Raw genomic sequence first — 20482 nt, 5'->3', positions numbered from 1 at the left:
ATGAATCTCCTTGCATATTTTAGAGGCATAGTTACATTGTTTTTCTGCATTAAAGGATTTACTGTTCCACTCCTGCTCCATGTCAAGCGCTGAGATTTATTTCATAATGTGAGAACATGTTTCCGAGAGACATGCTGTGAATGTGCAGATGTGTTCGGGAAGAGTTGGGTTGAGTCACAGCCAGCTTCTCGCAGTCTCTGTAGCTTTAGATTGCGTAATACGGCACGCCGTCTTCCTCCCTCCCTTCCCGCTGACAGCCTCACATTACGCGGTGGTTTTATGGGCTCTGACAACCACAAGGAGAAGCTGAAACTCTCTCTGGAGCTGAAGATGGGAGGAAAGGCAGCCCTTGTGAAGTTGTGACACCAATCTGTAAGGTAGAGCTGCCAGTGTACCATGGTAGTTTAATTAAATATAGAAGCTATCACTTGTCGAAACACAAATTGTAAGAGCATACAGTTGAACCCTTTGGATTTACCTGGATTTCTGTATTGGTCATTAAAAATATGATCTAATATTAAACTTCAGTAGATGGTCACAAACAGATGGTCACATCAATAGACAAACACAGTCTGCTCAAACAAATAATATACAAATAAAGAATTTCCATGGCTTTACTGAACATACTATGTAAACATTCATAGTATAGAGTGGGAAAAAAGTATGTTAACCCTAGAATTAAATAATTGGTTGACCCTCCAGTAAAGTCTTTTGTGCCAAAAGCAGTCACAATATAGATTTTCATGACTATTTCCCACCCTCTGACTGTTTAAAATTAAACAGGCCATTTCTTGCTGCTCTGCCTTTAAGACTTCTGTATAAACTCTCTCTTCTCGTGTGAAATGAGTTGTGGATGTGCTGTTGGCACCAATATAGTTTTTTACTACTTGATCCTTTAATCAAAGCCTCTTTGCAAAGCCTGCATTCCACTGTGACAGTATCAAAAAACAATCCACACTGAAATGTTCTGTTTACGTCAGACTAATATGCAGAACAGCAGGACTACACACAACCAGCAACGGCAGAAGGTTTGATGGACTTTCTATACTTTTTACTAGGCCTGGGTATCAATATAGGTTTCCTGCTTTGATTTGATTCTGGTTCACAAGCTCTCGATTCCATTTGGTTCGATTTTGATTAGATTTGATTCGGTTTAATTTGGGTATATTTTGGTTTTAATGTCCACTTTGCTTACATCTAAAAGGAATTTGACGATTTTCAATACCAATCTCGATACCACTGCAAAATTCTAAGACTACGTCCACATTAATCTAGATACATTTTAAAACTGAGTTTGCGTTTCGAAACACTCTCCGTCCAAACTGCAGTTTTTCAAAAGTTTTTCAGAAGTTGCTTGTCCACACTGAAATGTCTGAAAATGCCTAATTCCCCTTACAGCGCATGTGAATTTTTTTTTTTAAGAAGCATGTTCCGCCACCTGACAGCAATTCCAAGTAAACTTACCATTGCCTTTGAAGGACAAAACGCAGTCTTAATGTGGACAGAAGGCCAAAAGTTAGAGAAAAAGATGCTTTTTTTAAATTTGTCCGGATTAATGTGGACATTGTCTAATTTGAGTGAACATTGTTTTAAGTTCTTAAGTAATATTCAAGACAAGTAAACCGTTAGTAATAGAGTAAGAACAAAGAAACTAATGGACCTTTTTCACAGACTTTGATGACGCGTTCTGCCTTGTTTAGCAGTGTACAGTGCATCCAGAAAGTATTCACAGCGCTTCACTTTTTCCACATTTTGTAATATTACAGCCTTATTCCAAAATGGATTAAATTCATTATTTTCCTCAAAATTCTACAAACAATACCCCATAATGACAACGTGAAAGAAGTTTGTTTGAAATCTTTGCAAATTTATTAAAAAAAAAAAAAAAAAACGAAAAAAAAAAAAATCACATGTACATAAGTATTCACAGCCTTTGCTCAATACTTTGTTGAAGCACATTTGGCACCAATTACAGCCTCAAGTCTTTTTGAGTATGATGCTACAAGCTTGGCACACCTATTTTTGGGCAGTTTCTCCCATTCTTCTTTGCAGGACCTCTCAAGCTCCATCAGGTTGGATGGGAAGTGTCGGTGCACAGCCATTTTCAGATCTCTCCAGAGATGTTCAATCGGGTTCAAGTCTGGGCTCTGGCTGGGCCACTCAAGGACATTCACAGAGTTGTCCCGGAGCCACTCCTTTGTTATCTTGGCTGTGTGCTTAGGGTCGTTGTGCTGTTGGAAGATGAACCTTCACCCCAGTCTGAGGTCCAGAGTGCTCTGGAGCAGGTTTTCATCAAGGATGTCTCTGTACATTGCTGCATTCATCTTTCCCTCAATCCTGACTAGTCTCCCAATTCCTGCCACTAAAAAACATCCCCACAGCATGATGCTGCCACCACCATGCTTCACTGTAGGGATGGTATTGGCCAGGTGATGAGCGGTGCCTGGTTTCCTCCAGACATGACGCTTGCCATTCAGGCCAAAGAGTTCAATCTTTGTTTCTCATGGTCTGAGAGTCCTTCAGGTGCCTTTTGGCAAACTCCAGGCAGGCTGTCATGTGCCTTTTACTGAGGAGTGGCTTCAGTCTGGCCACTCTACCATACAGGCCTGATTGGTGGAGTGCTGCAGAGATGGTTGTTCTTCTGGAAGGTTCTCCTCTCTCCACAGAGAAATGCTGGAGCTCTGTCAAAGTGACCATCGGGTTCTTGGTCACCTCACTGACTAAGGCCCTTCTCCCCCGATCGCTCAGTTTGGCCAGGCAGCCAGCTCTAGGAAGAGTCCTGGTGGTTCCACACTTCTTCCATTTACGGATGATGGAGGCCACTGTGCTCATTGGGACCTTCTATGCTGCAGACATTTTTCTGTACCCTTCCCCAGATCTGTGCCTCGATACAATCCTGTCTCGGAGGTCTACAGACAATTCCTTGGACTTCATGGCTTGGTTTGTGCTCTGACATGCACTGTTAACTGTGGGACCTTATATAGACAGGTGTGTGCCTTTCCAAATCATGTCCAGTCAACTGAATTTACCACAGGTGGACTCCAATCAAGTTGTAGAAACATCTCAAGGATGATCAGTGGAAACAGGATGCACCTGAGCTCAATTTTGAGTGTCATGGCAAAGGCTGTGAATACTTATGTACATGTGATTTTTTTCGTTTTTTAAGATTTCAAACAAACTTCTTTCACATTGTCATTATGGGGTATTGTTTGTAGAATTTTGAGGAAAATAATGAATTTAATCCATTTTGGAATAAGGCTAAAACATAACAAAATGTGGAAAAAGTGAAGCACTTTGAATACTTTCCGGATGCACTGTAAATCTAACAAACTTTTTATATTTTATATTTCTGTATTATTTCGTGTACATAAGAGCTGTCGAAATTTAAATGATGGCCATTTAAAAAGGATTCATTTAAAATGTTTAATGTGTTTTCTTAATCGCAATTAACACATTTGCCAATTTTCTCATTAGATTCTGAAATTTTATTCAGCTCCGTGTAAGTGCTGAACACTGGTTAGAATAGGGCGGAAGCTTTGCACTGATTCCATGGTCATTACACTGACGTACACACCACAAACACACACACAACAGCGATTCCGTGTCAAGTGATGATCAAGTGATGGAGAAATTACCTCTTAACTGTAAAACAAACCTAGATGGGACTTGTGATAAACAGTATTCACATGACTTGCCAGAGTGAAGCATCAGCATTTCCCCGGCATTGCGTGCCAGACAATTCAGATTAAGTATCATTATGTGGACAGTGCCAGCACTAAAAGCAAAACAAGACGTTCTCTGCAAGCATTTTTTATGTGGAGTTCAAAGTGGAAAATCATGTAAATGCGGCTTCACGATTACTGTAACAAAGTGGATAGCCACCATTAATATGTGGAGGATGAGGGTTTAAAGATATAATGCCCAATGCACTGAAAACGCAAACTAAGGGGACTAGATATTTGAGGTAGTCAACCTCCCACTTAGACTTTGGGAAACGTTTAATGTTACTTAAATTGGTGCCATTTTAGTGCATTTCTGTCTTTATACTGTGAAATGCTTTGGAAAATGTTTAAACATTGTTACATATTGTTTTCTTTTCTAAGGAACTAAATGCATTTTGACAGGAAAAGTATAAATAAGTCGAATTTCCTCACTTTCAAAATCTGCGATTATTCACAAGTAGCCTTAACATTTTAATCGACTGACAGCACTAGTGTAACATTATGCTTGGAATTAGTTCAAAAATACAAAACACAGGACAGAGATGTAATCGTTGAAGCAGGCGAAGTAGTCATTATCAAATAATTAGTCCAACCAGGCAAACAGAGCAAAACATTCATAAAAAAAATCAGTAATCCAATAAAGCAGGCACAATGGTCATAACAAAAAGGCAATGAAACAGGCAATGGGAAAAAGCTTGGTAAGGCAGTGAAACTGGCAATACTTTGCAAAGTAACAATGGAAAGTTATGGCTATTTATGTAGTGTAAACAGGAAGTCACCATAGAAGAAACGGTTCAATGTTAGTACTCGGGAGAGGGCTCCCTCTGGTGGTTGGCTGAATGAATACCAGCCTCATTCGTTACAGAACCCCCTCCTCTATGAACAACTCCCAGTGTTCTCCTTCAGGATCGTCCCCTTGGTCGTGGTGCTGGACGGTTAGGGTGCCCTTAGTGAAAGTCATGAATCAAGGATGGATCCAGTATGTCGTTGGCAGCTACCCACGATCTCTCCTCTGGTCCATAACCTTCCCAGTTCACCAGGTACTGCATCTGGCCCCCTCTACAACGAGAGTCCATGATCTCTCTGACCATGTAAGCAGGTGATCCGTCGATCTCCAATGGAGGAGGAGGCTCAGGATCCATGGTTCCGGGGCCAGACGTCGGGTGGACCGGTTTCAACAATGACACATGAAAGGAAGGAGAGATGCGGTAGTTAGCAGGAAGCTCCAATCGGTATGTTACATGATTGATCTGTTTGAGAATTCTGAACGGGCCAACATACCTGGGGCTGAGCTTCCTGCAGGGTAGCCACAACTTAAGGTCACGTGTGGATAACCAGACCCTCTGACCAGGCTGGTAGACGGGGAGGGGATGCCTCTGTTGATCAGCTTGGATTCGTTGGGCCCGGACGGTCCGCTGCAGACTGATGTGCACACTGTCCCACCTGCTCGCTCCGCCTAATCCAATCATCCACCGCTGGCACCGTAGAGGGTTCACCTGACCAAGGGAACATAGGAGGTTGGTAGCCCAGCACACATTGGAAGGGAGTGAGTCCAGCAGAGGAGTGAGTGAGGGAGCTCTGAGCATATTCTGCCCATGGGAGGAAGTTTCTCCACTTCTGTTGTTCACAACTGAAGTAGGACCTGAGATATCTGCCTATCTCCTGGTTCAGCCTCTCCTCCTGTCCGTTTTCTTGAGGATGATAACCAGACGTGAGGCTGATGTTGATGTCTAGCTGCTTGCAGAAGGCCTGCCAGACTCAAGGTAAACTGAGGTCCCCGATCAGACATTATGTCTTCTGGCAAACCATAGATCCTAAAAATTTGGTGGAAGAGAACGTTAGCAGTCTCCATGGCAGTGGGTAGACCTTTCAAGGGGATTAGCCTGCATGACTTAGAAAAACGATCAATGATAACAAAGATGGTAGTATACCCATTGGAGTTTGGCAGATCTGTGATGAAGTCGATGGACAGGTGGGACCAGGGTCTCTGAGGGATAGGCAGTGGCTGTAGAAGGCCGGCTGGCAGTTCTCTGGGGGTTTTTGACTGTGCACAAACTTTACATGCCTTTACATATGCAGTGACATAATTTGAGTGAAGGCCACGTACCAGGCTTATCGTCCTCTGGACACCAGGGTGTCCAGTGCTGAGGAAGGTATGGATCCATTGGATTGTTTTCTGGCGTAGAGTGCATGGTACATACTGTTTTGTTGAGGGGCATTCTGGTGGTGCAGGGTCTGTCTGTTGGGCTCTTTGGATTTCTTCCATGATGTCCCAGCTTACGGGTGTGATGATGACTGAAGGTGGTAATATGGATACATTGAGGTATGTTGTGAGAATGATCATAGCGATGGGAAAGAGCATCAGCCTTGCAGTTCCTACTGCCAGGGTGGTAGGTGACTGTGAATTGAAACCTTGTAAGTGACAATCAGGCTTGTCTAGGATTGAGTCGTTTTGCTCCCTTGATGTATTCAAGGTTTTTATGGTCGGTGATTACTTGGAATGGATGGACAGATCCTTCAAGCCAGTGGCGCCACTCTTCTAACACAGCCTTCATGGAGAGTAGCTCTTTGTTTCCAACATCATAGTTCCTTTCAGCTGAGTTTAGTTTACATGAAAAGAAAACTTTATCCATGCGCTTTCCAGGGTTACCGTGGCGTTGAGAGAGAAATGCCCCGATGCCACAGTCTGATGCATCCACTTCTACAATGAACGGTTGGTTAGGATCGGGGTTCTTGAGAATTTGGGCGGTCGTGAAACTTGTCTTGAGAGTTTCGAAGGCCTTTTGAGCAGAGTCACTCCATGGTAGTTTGGATGGTTTCCCTTTGAGCAGTGACGTTAAAAGGGCAGAGATGAGACTGTAGTTGCGGATAAACCTCCTGTAGAAGTTCGCAAAGCCCAGAAAACATTGTAGCTCCTTAACAGTATTGTGTCTTGGCCATTCCGTGACTGCCTGGATCTTGGAGTTATCCATCTCGACACCCCTATGACTGATTATATACCCCAAGAATGTTGTCTGGGTAGTATGGAACTCACATTTTTCTGCTTTCACGTAGAGTTGATGTTTCTATAGGCGTGAGAGGACCATCTTGACATCTTCAATGTGTTGTACTTTATTTTGGGAGTAGATGAGTAAGTCCTTGATGTAGGTGATGACACACTTGTTGAGGAGGTCTCATTAATGAACGATTGGAACACAGCTGGTGCATTGGCCAGGCCATATGGCATCACCTGGTGCTCATAGTGCCCCCTAGTGGTGATGAATGCGGTTTTCCTCTCGTCTCCTTCTCTAATACGGATGAGATTGTAAGCACTTCTCAAATCAAGTTTAGTGTAGATACATGCTTCACGTAGTTGTTCTAGGGCAGGTGGAACAAGAGGGAGTGGGTACCTGTATTTGATGGTTACAGTGTTCAGCCCTCGGTAGTCAATACATGGACGGAGCCCTCCATCTTTTTTCTCCATGAAGAAAAAGCCTGCTGCAGCTGGAGAGGTGGAAGGAAGAATGAACCCTGACAATAGAGCCTCCTCGACATAGGTTTCCGTGGCCATGGTTTCAGGTCTTGATAATGGATAGGCCTTGCTGCTGGGAGGTGCCATGTTGGACAGTAACTCAATAGCGCAATCCCATGGACGATGAGGGGGTAGTTGTGTTGCCTTGATCTTGCTGAAAACTTCGGAGAACTCAGAATATTCTTTGGGGATCTTGACTTGAGCTTGAATCTCTGGACTTTCGATGCTAGTAGTTAAACATAGCATGGTGCCTGTGACATGATGACAATTTGACCGGCAATAATCTGACCATTGTTTTAGCTCACCCTGTTTCCAGGAGATGATGGGATTGTGGATAGCCAGCCATGGATGTCCCAGGATGAGAATATGTTTGGGTGAGTTGATGACAAACAGAGATATGTTTTCTGTGTGAAATAATCCAATACGTAGTGTCAATGGAACAGTTTGGTGAGTGATGCCTATGCCTATGGGTGCATTATCCACAGCAGTGATGTTAATGGTGGGTATGCAAGGTACTGTTGGGATATGGAGTTCCTGTACAAGATCTTGAATCAAATTTACAGCGGCCCCTGAGTCAATGAGTGCAGAAACACATTTCAATTTATCAAAGGAGAGTTCAATGGGGAGAGAAAAGCTGTGGTGAATGGGAGAGGAAATACTCTTGAAACTCACATTTGTTCTAGAAGTTTGATATTTCTTGCTTTTGTGAGGGGATGCAGAGTTTCAATGACTCCTTTCACCACAGTAGTAACACAGTCTCTCTCTATGATGACGATCGTGTTCTTCATCAGAAACACTAGCATAGGCGATCTGCATCGATTCAGGAGCTTCGGAGCATGCCTGTACTTGACTGTGGGCTGATGGTTGTGACTTGGAGCTAATCCTTGAACGTTGTGAATTTCGCAGCAAATTATCAATCTTTACAGCCAATGAAATGAATTCATTTATCGTTGAATTCTCACCCTTGCATACAAGTTCGGCCTGCAGATTGTGGTTCAGTCCCTCTCCAAACACAGTCTTAAGTGCGATATCGTTCCATCCACTTTGGGCTGCTAGTGTCCTGAAGTGTATGGCAAAGTCAGCTGCTGAACGTGAACCCTGTCGTAAATGAAGCAGCTGAACAGAGACATTTTACCTTCCTCTGGGTATTCAAACACTTCATGGATCTGGGAAGCGAAGTAATCAAACTAAATTTGGAGTTGCTTATCCATCTCCCAAACAGCAGAAGCCCAGTCTAACGTTTTACCGGTAAGTAATGTCATCATAAATGCACATTTCTTCGAATCCTGGCTGAATGAGTCTTGTTGGTTGGAGAAATATATTCTACATTGACGTAGAAACCCCTTACATTTCTCTGGTGAACCATCAAACTTATCAGGAAGAGTGTATCTTACCGGTGTAGCTTGTGGGGATGGAAGAGAGCGGATGTAGTGGGTGAGGCTCTCATTTGCAGCTCTTAGGTTGTTCAGTTGCTCTTGGTAACTTGCGAGAAGTTCGCTCTGGTAAGCGAATGCAGCCTGGAGCTGAGAAACTTCCACTGGATTCATTGGTGGCAAAGTATTCTGTGAGGGACTCGACATGGAGGCGAAGGTAGAATCCATATGCAGGAAGTTTATTAGACACAGCAAACAAATCCAAAACACAGGGCAGAGATGTAATCGTTGAAGCAGGCAAAATAGTCGTTATCAAATAACTAGTCCAATCAGGCAAACAGAGCAAAACATTAATCCAAAAATCAGTAATCCAATAAAGCAGGCACAATGGCTTGGTAAGGCATTGAAACTGGCAATACTTTGCAAAGTAACAATGGAAAGGCTTGGCTATTTATGTAGTGTAAACAGGAAGTCACCATAGAAGAAATGGTTCAATGTTCGTATTTGGGACAGGGCTCTCTCTGGCGGTTAGCTGAATGAATACCAGCCTCATTCGTTACACCACAGTTGTGATGGGGTTTCTAATACAGCTGCTGACTTTTTGGCATTCGTCATAATCCACCACTCTCTATTTTTTTCCTCTTCAGAAAATCGATTTCTTTTTATTTTTTCCTTTTTTACACAGCTCTACTTTTTACTTAGTTCCTATTACACCAGGTAATAGTATTTATACCTTCCTTGTTAACGTGACTAGGCAGGCCAAGTTTCTGAATAACGAATAGGCAAAGTTGACATGTAAATATGGGTGATCGTATGTACATTTTTCAGGTTTCTGACATATGAAATCCAAGGATTTCAGAACTAACTGTTTTTGCAGCTCAGTTTCGATAGATGGTCTTTGTGGACTGGGGTAGAAGTTTTGAGTTCTGTTTTCACAGTACATTGAACTCTTTTATTTGTAATATTTTCAATACAAATTGTGTGTCCAATCTAGGCCTCTGAAGTCTGCTTAATCTTTGGTCCTCAACTTTGAAACAAGACCTGCTACCAAAGAGATCTCTTCGGAGAAATGTTGGTATAGTTTCAATAAGGATTTACTTTAAATAGCTGGTGGCTGATTCCAGGCTTGGCCTTTGTCTTTGCTTCAGAGCTAATCACTGCTAGACATTAAAGCTCTCCCTTTACTGTGTAAGCACACATGAACTTCTTATCACAGTGCCCAACAAACCTATAATGCCATCATATCTCACAGAACAATTTAGCTTTTGTGCTGGGATAGTTTGTAGAACAAACAAACAAGCACACACACAGAGCACTGTAGGAATCAGGACAGAGTTTACATTTCTCTTTGTATACCTCTCTCTGTCTCATTTCTTCCACATCATAGACAATAGAAAGTGTAACAGAATCATGGCTGCAAGTTTAGGAAATAGTGTTGTCTGTTAAGTTATGAGCTATGAGAACAGTAACGAAACACTTTGGCAATTTAACTGCTTGCATCAAATGTGTGTAGAACTGTATGCAACGTTAAAGGGAGGTTGGCAGAGGCTTTGCTTGGTCTTAAATACGTTGTTTTATGCAGCCAGAAAAATTTCTCTTTACACTGTGACCAAGCAAAAAGAAACTGTAAAAATATAATGATTACCTCCCAAAAAGTTGGGGCGACAAATTTAGGAGTACAACGATGGGGAGTACAATAGTTGCTGAAGCCTGGGAAATCAGAATTCTCTGCAAGGTGAACACATCCTAAGAGCTTTGACCTTTGACTTTTTCAGTGGGATTCTTCAGACCGCAACAAACCAAGCAGTTTAATTCCAACAGCCCCCACAGTAAAATTACTTGTTACCAGGGCAGCAGTAGTAGTGCTTCTTCATTGCTTTTCCCTGTTCATGAATAAACGTCAAGGTTTCTGATACTGGCACACCTGAATGTGTGATCAACCACTTGAAAGCTTGATTTAGAAGCAAGTTTCTTCTCACAGAATGCACTGTATGGTTGCTTTGGGGTTTGTTTAATTGTACAGAGATAGTAGAGAGTCACCTGTGTTCCAATTAGGGATGGGCATTTTCGAGTAATTTTGCAGTCGAGTTATCTAACCCACAGAAAATGAGTAATTACTCATAAATTAAAATGTCAGTTAAAAATATGAAGTAGGCTATCGCATTTGTATAATTTCATGTGTTGTTATTCAGTAAAACAAGTGGTGAAAGTTGGGTTTTTATAAAATGCACTCTGCCCATTCAGATATTTAACACGCATACCGGTCTGATTCAGAGTTTCTTGTACCGCTTCGAATTTCCTTTCCACCATAAAAACAGATCCTTGTCTGAATACAATAGAGTACAATTCAATAAGAATCAAAATATTATTAAGTATTGCCACACTTGGCTTTGCTTGAAAGCACACACCATCATGTCTCCTTCTCTCATCCAACATCTCGACAACAAACATCCACAGGGCCCCCAGTGGACACAATTGTAACTGCGACATTTGGTGAGAGATCCAGAGGGAAAGTACAATATAATATAACATTGCCCAAGGCAGGTAAATGCGTAAAGAAAAATCTATTTGCGATATTTGAGTAGGGTTTATAATAGTCGAGTAGCTGGTGCAGAACGAATACTCAATTAGTCTAAATGTACTAAATTAAACTATTCTTAGGGTGTTTCAATATATGGCTTCTGCTCACATCCATGACCAAGCAAATGTATATTTCAATCTAATAAGTACATTATACCAAGTGGTGACATTACCTCTGCTACAGAGTAATGGGGATTGCTGAGCTATTGCAGGGGAATTGACTTCAAAGGACAGACATGAAAAGCTTGAACTGATAAATAAAACAGGTAAACCTAAAAAAAGGGTCGCAGATTTGTTCTGATAGAAATTAAACACAATGCAAATGCAAATATTACAATGCATCTAACCATATAATCATGCAAGGTCAAAATACGTTTATAAACTTTTTAAAGAAGCTGTGCATCAAATTAAGTTCTGTGGTATTTTGGTGCAATATATATATATATATATATATATATATATATACAGGGTTGGGAGGGTTACTTTTGAAATGTATTCCACTACAGATTACAGAATACATGCTGTAAAATGTAATTTGTAACATATTCTGTTAGATTACTCAAGGTCAGTAATGTATTCTAAATACTTTGGATTACTTCTTCAGCACTGGTAGATTTTTCATTTGTTTTGTAAGACAAAATACACACGTTAAAAATACATTCTCAAAAAACCTAAATATCTTATGCAGTTTTGTTTCTAAAACAAGATAAATTGATCTTGTTTTAAGGATTTTTAGATATTTTTACAGGAAAACAATACAAAAATTATTATCAAGAATATGATTTTTGCCCTTATATCAAAGGTCTTACTAGAAAAAAGAAATTATGATCTTACGTGAATTTTCTTGTTAAAAAAATATGATCATACCTGGTAACGTGCATGTAAAATGGCTAGAAATAGCATTTTAGCTTAGTGTAAAGCTGACAATTTACACAAGGTTTATTTCTATTTCTTCTGCTCCAAACTTACTTCAAACTTACTTCTCTGTCTGGTATGAATGTAACACATCAAAGTGTTTCACTTTTGATCGCATCATTTATATGTATAAATGTTTTCCATCTGAAAGGACTAAATATTAAATGAAACAAATGACAATAAAATGCAAAGTAATCTCTTCAGTAATCAAAATACTTTTTGAATGTAACTGTATTCTAATTAGCAATGATTTAAATTGTAACTATAGTGGAATACAGTTACACATATTTTGTATTTTAAATACGTAATCCCGTTACATGTATTCCGTTACTCCCCAACCCTATATATATATACATATATATATATATATATATATATGGTTTAAAAACAGGTTAACTTGCAGTGAGGATAAACACGTCCAATGTCAAATCTGGGTCCTGAACTAAACCGATTGAGAACCATTGCTGCTGTTAATTTGAAAAATAAAGCTTGAAGCCAGTATTTACCAAATGTAAATAGTGCTTGTGCATGTTAGAGGGAAGAAGATGTTCTCTGGCGTCATGCCTTAAAACATTAAGATTTAAAGAATACTATATATTTTCACTGCCAGAAGATGTGGTTTATACATACAGATTTATAAAATGTTCAGTTGAGTTAAGTTAAATCCCCTTTAATTTCAAATCTCTTTATTACTATCAAGACTCTATTAAACATTTTATTTTTTATTTTTTGCATTTGCATTTGCATGTGCATGAAAATGGACAATCCTTTGCAGACAGAATGCACCTGTGTTCCTCATCTCTGATCTCATCCAAACTGTTTCGTAACTTGAGAAGTTTGATTCAGTGCTCAACAAGCCTGATTGCTGATTCTGAGTCAGGCACATTGAATGAAAGTAGATACCAAAAGAGGAGCTGTCAGCCTTGCTTGGTCTGGAGGTCAATCACATGATTAACGGCGATGACATCATCCCCTGGGGCTGCCCACTCTTTTGTTGCTGGATTGGATAATGTGAAACGTGAAGGTCTGACTCCATTATGTAATCTCAGGGGCTAAGAATAGGGCCTCCTAAATCAGCCCGGGACCATGGGAGCATTGAGAAGACCTGGAAACTACTATTATTGCTCATACTAAGGGTTAGCGATTTGAAAAACCTCCTAACCCTAAATATTGAACTTAAGTGCATAAATCATCCTGCACCGTTTGAGCTACGTGCATTAATGAAACCTCAAATCGTGCAGCTTGTTGTGGAGATGTACGCTATTACTTTTTTTTTTTAAAACAATCAGACTTAAGATTTTCACCTGGTGGATGATAAAACAAGCTGATAAAAAAAAAAAAAAAAAACAATCCCATGAAGGAGGTATCTGTACCATATCTAGAGACCAGACTTTGTAACATATCATGTCAAATAGAGATATACTGCATAATGAAGTGCTTTTCCACCATCAGGCCAAATGGTTCAGAGCCACGGTTCCAGTAGCATTTTGCACTTGAACCTGGTTCAGTAAGGTACGATTACAAACCATTTCTGGCCCGGATTTGTTAGATGTGTACTTAGTATTTGATTTGATCCTAGTGATTTTAGATGCTTGTGTATTAGTTTTAATGCATGCCCAGTGTATCTTGTCGCATTCAGCTTTCAATAATTGCCCATAGCATGTTGTCATTGTTTTACTGTCATCTTGCTTTCAGAGTGTGTCACTTCAGTGTCCCTCTATGAAAGATGTAGGCTGCCAAACAGACCTACAAAGTCATACAACCGTGGGCACACAGCTGTCTTTTGGTACTTTGGGACCTCATTTACAATTGTGATGTAATGTAAATCTTACTGTTCTATTCCTCTGAGCCTCAAAGGGCCATAGTCAGCTCTGTAAACATTAAGTGCATCCTGCAATGAATACACATTCAGGCAAACAGGTTCAAAGCCAGGGTGATGGGTCATACAGGTGAGGGTGACTGGTGCCTGGGTAATCCTTTTAATAACCTACAGAGAAGACCAATGTGGTCAAACTTTAATTCTACAATGTAGATTTATTACATAGATACATGTAAGTAAACAGACATACTGCACTGTATACCTACCACAGGGATCTCTAAGCAGCATATATTTTCTTGTTCTGTTGGCATGATGGCACAATTGCCACAGATGCACCTAAAGAGTATTGATATCAATATATTTAGACAATCTCTTTCCTTTTTAATGAAAATATGACTCATTGTAATGAACAATGTATGCGTTTGTCACTACACTGAATATATGATGAAAGATGATTATATGACGAACGACAGTGCGACAAACACCCATGAATGTATCCTGTATACATTTACATGTTGCACAGTAAGTGTATCCTTTCACAGTTATAAATGTGATAGCACCATGTATTTACACTTTATTTGGTACTGTCATATGTTACTCAGCATTTGTAAAACATGGAAATGTTTCACCGTTGGTAAATGCCCCAACTATGTAACAAGATACACACCGTTGTGTCGTGTCTTGGTTTAAACAAGAATAAAAGAATTACCTATTACACAAATAGACAAGTAAATTACAGTGATTACTTACCATGCTGTCACAGACTGCAGTATCCGTGGTGTTTGTGGAGGGGGTTCATTTTCTCAAATTTGGGATCAGACTCTGGCTCAAACATGTATGGATGAATTCCTCTGGTTGTCATTTTTTTAACCATCCAAAGTTTTCCAAACAACCCCACGCGCATTATGGCGGGGGCGTTTACACTTATCCACATGCAAAGATGTTACCCAATCACAGCAATGGGCATTTACACTGAAGTTTTCCAAGAACACACGCCCCAAAAATGGAGCGTTTGAATCAGAGGCACAAAAACTGGATAGAAAATGACCAATTATTCCTAAATTATGACTACTTTTAATGAAAAGATCACACTAACATTATAAGTGGACCTCAAGGAACATAAAATAAAAGTCCAGTTTATGACACCTTTAAGTTTTTCACTGACATTTTGTTAACATTGACGTCATAATTGTAATACCAATTTGTTCACTTAACCTAGGACGTGTCATTTATTAAATTTTTATTCTCAACTGGTAATATTGCTTAACCAACATAAGCTTAAGAAAATAATAAATGAGGGTTATTTGATATATGCACCTAGAGTCAATAGTTCTTTAAATTATACATTTAATACATTCATAAAAAACTCTTGTCTTAGACTCAGCCTTTACTGGTCTTGGTCTCGACTCGGACTTGGCCCTCTCAGGTCTTGGTCTTGACTCGTACTCAACCTACTCTGGTTTTGGACTGGACTTCGACTCAGATGAGCTGGTCTCAACTACAACACTGGTGTCTAGGACTCTGTAAAGTTTCAAAATTCTAAATCGACAAAATGAAGACATAGATTTAAGCTTGCTGCACTACATAATCTTTCTCTCAGAAAACTGGATCCCTTTATATGAGCGAAAATATGTAATTTTGGTCTCAGTGGAAATGTTCGCTATCTGGAACTCTGTATTTTTTGCATGTTCCTCTCATTGCAAGCCAAGTTGCTTTTATGATGCATTCAGTTTCAAAATAATCTAGAGATTGCTTCATGTTATTCCTGTAAGTGTGATGGTCGGTCAGCTTTAGTTAAGGTTGTGTATTCCCTACTGTACTTCTCTCATGTTGTTTACTAACCTTGTTGTATTTGGGATAAGAAGCGCTCAGTGCTAAATTGGTAGTAGCCCCTTAGACTCAACTAAGAAAGAGATTGCCTTTTTTTACCATGAAGAAACATTTGATGACAGTTGTTTGTTTTGTTTTTTTTTGTTTTGTTTTTTTCATTTCAGACTCTTACCTCATTTGTCAGAGGTAAATGTGATATCCGACAGAGGGAAATTTCAGTACGTGTATCATGGCTGTGGCCGGCTGTCCAGATTATTTTCTACACCATCCAAATTATCAGGTACAACATTGTTTGTGTTGGTCCTGTTACATTGTATAACTTCTGCATTATTATTTGTAACATATTTTTTTGTTTACTAAGTCACAATATAACCACAAACTGGAAAACACAACTGGATTACTCTAGAGCCATACTAAAAATTTACCATTCAGTATTCCTTTAGTACAAAACATCTCTTGAATACTACACCATGTCAAAACAACTGTTTAGTAAACCCTTTATGCCAAATATGGATACATTTATGTGGTGTTAAATAATGTAAGACTAAAAATCTGAAATCTTTTTCCAAAGTGGAGCATGTTGATGAAAATGCTAATGCTAATTGTCAATGGGCCATTTTGGCATCTTATTCAAAACTGCTTTTTCTTGATCTGGGATATATCCATGCCTGCCATTCAATGTAATGTATATACCTATGCAATAAGGTATTAAAGGCTGTGCTATATTGTGAAAATTGTCATGAATTAGGCTAAGGGCGATGTTGGTAATATTCAAAGTGCTTATTGCTAATAATAAAATATTACTTTATAAGTTCATTACTTCATTTTGACGTAAACATAATTTTTTGCAGCAAATTCATTAAAGCAGCATCCTTCTGCTTTATAATATAGTGCCTGACATGTAAACAATAACAGAATGTTATTCTTTTGGTACTGCACAGTGATACACAGTAGCTAAACAGAAGTTTAGCTTTTACTATTTTACTTTTAGTATTTTATCACGGCTGGATTGCTGTTTTGCCCAATTAGCATCTAAGATTGAAACTATCCATTTTAAAAAGCTTCTTAGAGTTCCTTTCTGGCCGTGTGATGTAATTATTTTTAATGTAGAGTATATAGACTGATAGCTGACTTAAAGTTTTGAATGGTTTCAGGTCTATGAGAGCTGAATCTGAGAGAGAGAGAGAGAGAGAGCGTGTGTGTGTGTGTGGTGTGTGTGTGTGTGTGGGCAGGTTTAAGTGATTTACGAGGACTTTTTTTTAGGTTACAAACTGGTAATTACAAGGGTATTATGCTATAAATGTGGTTTATGAGGACATTTCTAGTTTCCCCATAATTCAAATCACTTAAAAAACATACTAATCAATGTTTTTTTTTTTTTTTTATGTAAAAATGCAGAAAGTTTTTTGTGAGGGTTTGGTTGTGGGGTAGGGTTAGGGGATAGAATCTGTAGTTCGTACAGTATAAAAATCATTATGTCTGTGTAGGGTCCTCATAAGGATAGCCGCACCAGCGTGTGTGTGTGTGTGTGTGAGGGAGGTGCAAAAGAGAAGGGCTTCTGTGTATTTTGAATATACCTGTCATGAGCAGAGCATGAATGAAGATGGAGAGGCAATGAATGGCCATGGCATTGATGCGCATTCCTTTGGGCTGTACTTATTGGATTCACATGGTGTAACCTGACATAAGAGCATCTAAACTCTGGCCTCACTCAGTGGATTAACTATCTGGTTTTGAAGGGCTCTCTTTTGCATTTTTATGTCATGTAATTGATATTTCCCAGTTAGGCCAATCACCCTCGCTCCATGGCAAAATCACAAAACTCCATGCAAAAGATGTATTACATGACATATAAATACTAGGAGAAAAGCTTCACTGTGCTTTATTGGCTCACTAACATTAGCCCAAGTGTATATGAAATTATTTATATTAGCTTAATTTTGAAACATGTCGGCAACCGAACGAAAAATACATTTTATATATATATATATATATATATATATATATATATATATATATATATATATATATATACAACAGTTAGTTCCGGTCCTCGAATCTGACTGGACGAGAGACGTTCCATGAGCACTGATGGTCTGACATCAGCACTCCGATGCTTCACTGTGTGTATCACTCCGCTTGCGTTCATGCTGTTCTAAACTAAAGTGTAAGAGTAGTGCATATGTGTTAAGAGTTACTTTATAAGTGTCTCTTAGATGTATTTTTTTTTTTTGTGACATTTCATATGTTAGCCAGCAGGTGGTGGCAAAAGATCATTTTTGTGTGTAATATGAGCCAGTTGGTGACGTGAAGTGAATCCGCGTCAGTCAGTGTTTACATACAACAGCGCTCCTTGATCGCTCGTATTACTACTACACTACTAAAGCTAGGAAATAGCTTTAAACCGCTTTAAATGAACAACTTAAGCATTAAGGCTCATCACAGCTGAGAGACACAACAGACAGATTAATTACAGAACTCAAGGTGCTTACCTCTTACTGGAGTTTCCACATTGGGGAAAAAGGTCTGTTCAGCTCAACACAGCGCTCATAGGCAACCTAGCCAGGAAGGGCTCATTTTTTAAGTTGCGTTACAAGCTGTTCACACATTGGCAAAACAGAAAGGCGAATATTACATGAAAAATGTTACATATTGCACCTTTAATGTCCTGACTATACATTGTGATCAGTAGAATACCACTTTGGTGAATAAAAGTACCAATTTCTTTCCAAAATCTGTACATTATTCCAGTGTATATATACATTTATATATATTATACATTTATATATATATATATATATATATATATATATATATATATATACACACACACACACAGGGCTCGAGTTAAGGGGGATGCAAGGGGATGCCATCCCCCTTGTTGCAAGAAATACCAAAAAGCATCCCCCTTGTAAAACCACCATCCCCCCTTACCATCCCTTTTAGATCAATTGTGTCATGGATTACTTTGAACTAATCATGCAAGTAAAATATTACATTTTCTACATTTGATAAATAACAGATTTTATTTAAGAGCAATTTGCCAGTCAGACATGTGTGGGGTTGCCAGATTTATATAGGTGAAATCCCCAAATTAGATCTTGACACTTGTACAGTTTGGAAATATTCTGCCAGGGTGACGCTTTAGTCACGCAATCTGGCAACTTTGAGCATGCAAGCTCTCTTTCCACTGCGAAAAGACGTCGGTTTTCTGAAAACACTGGCAAACAGGTATGTCGGAGTTTAGCGATGTGTTGACGTCCTTTCTAGTGTTCACATGAAACTTGCACCACTGAAGGTATTGCAAGTAGGGATGTGCTTAATGACTATTTTGACTGACGTTTAAACAGAAATTTTGAAGTCGACTAGTCTAAAAAGAAACCAACCTTCAGAAAACAGTAAAAAAAAAAAAAAAAAAAAAGTGTGTTTACGCGACCCATTTAAAATACAAAATCTATTCCGATTCCAAAGCTAAATTCCACTGAAAAGGGTCATTTATCTGCGACGTGCTCACCTTGAGTTATTAACATTGTACATTAAATATAGAACATGACACGCATTCACTGAATCAATGTTAGCGAATATTTAACAGGCATATTTATTGAAAACAATTGAATGAATAGGGCAGGACCAACAGAGCAACCCAGCCTGTTCTAAACAGAATTCACCACATAAAAGTTATTTAACATATTAAAACAGTGACTCCAGCCAGGTCTCCTAAGCAACCAAATTGGCCCAGTTGCTAGGGAGGGTAGAGTCACATGGGGTAACCTCCTCGTGGTCGCGATTAGTGGTTCTCGCTCTCAATGGGGCGTGTGGTAAGTTGTGCGTGGATCGCGGAGAGTAGCATGAGCCTCCACATGCGGAGTCTCCGCGGTGTCATGCACAACGAGCCACGTGATAAGATGCGCGGATTGACGGTCTCAGAACGGAGGCAACTGAGACTTGTCCTCCACCATCCGGATTGAGGTGAGTAACCACGCCTCCACAAGGACCTACTAAGTCGTGGGAATTGGGTATTCCAAATTGGGAGAAAAGGGGATTAAAAAAAAAAAAAAAAAAAACATATTAAAACATTCAGGACATTGTTGAAAATGATTAACGGGTAGATAAGCCAAATCAACGAGAGAAAAACAATGCGGTGAAGAGTTGCTCGTATTTCACGATGTGCAGTCGTGCATTAGCCATTGATCTAATATGACAGCTGTTTGGTAAAGAACCTTTCATAACAGTTACGATGTAAAAAAAAGTAGCCATAGGATAGAAAAAAAAAAAAATAGGCCTGTGATGTAGCCTACAATAAACCTAATGTGCCTAAACATGACGTGCACACAGAATAAAATATAGTTTAACCCGTTAAGCAGTTGGAACCTCATTGAAAATAAAGTTATTTTCTAGGCTTACTCAAAAGCATACATTTTTTGATGAGCGAAATTAACACGTCGACATGGTCCAGTGAAAGACGGGACTTGACTCACCTGAGGCGGCTATCCTGCGCTTGAAAAGCCCGCTCAGTGGAAAAATAACATCCAAGCATGCACAGATTTAAAGAAGACTCAAATGTGAAAACATCCATAGGGACTTTCAAACATTTGGAAATCTGATTCCCACACCACCACTGAAGTGATTGAGTGACTACTTTGCTGAGTTTGCTTGTCTAGTGAGAGGACATTTTCCTGCGTACGCCGCCAGAAAGAGGGAAGAAGCATGCGTGGCCTGAGGTGAAATGAAA

General features: G+C 39.5%; 1 protein-coding gene across 12 annotated transcripts in view; it reads left to right on the top strand.

The window, feature by feature from the left end:
• Positions 1-20482, top strand: part of LOC127453615 (growth factor receptor-bound protein 10-like) — a 123089-nt gene that overhangs the window by 13445 nt on the left and 89162 nt on the right. For 11 of the 12 annotated variants that reach the window (XR_007899432.1, XM_051720132.1, XM_051720130.1 and 8 more), the window contains exon 2: positions 15915-16030. The exons of the other annotated variant lie outside the window; for it this stretch is intronic. Coding sequence is in view for 9 of the 11 variants with exons in the window: in XM_051720132.1 (XP_051576092.1) it covers positions 15980-16030 (51 nt within the window). In the remaining 2 variants the exon portion in view is untranslated. The remainder of the gene's footprint in view (positions 1-15914; positions 16031-20482) is intronic. 12 annotated transcript variants of the gene reach the window in all.

The sequence above is a fragment of the Myxocyprinus asiaticus genome, chromosome 16 (genome assembly GCF_019703515.2).
Source record: "Myxocyprinus asiaticus isolate MX2 ecotype Aquarium Trade chromosome 16, UBuf_Myxa_2, whole genome shotgun sequence".
In the NCBI taxonomy this organism is placed as follows: Eukaryota; Metazoa; Chordata; class Actinopteri; order Cypriniformes; family Catostomidae; genus Myxocyprinus; species Myxocyprinus asiaticus.
This window is presented reverse-complemented; position numbering and strand designations above follow the sequence as displayed.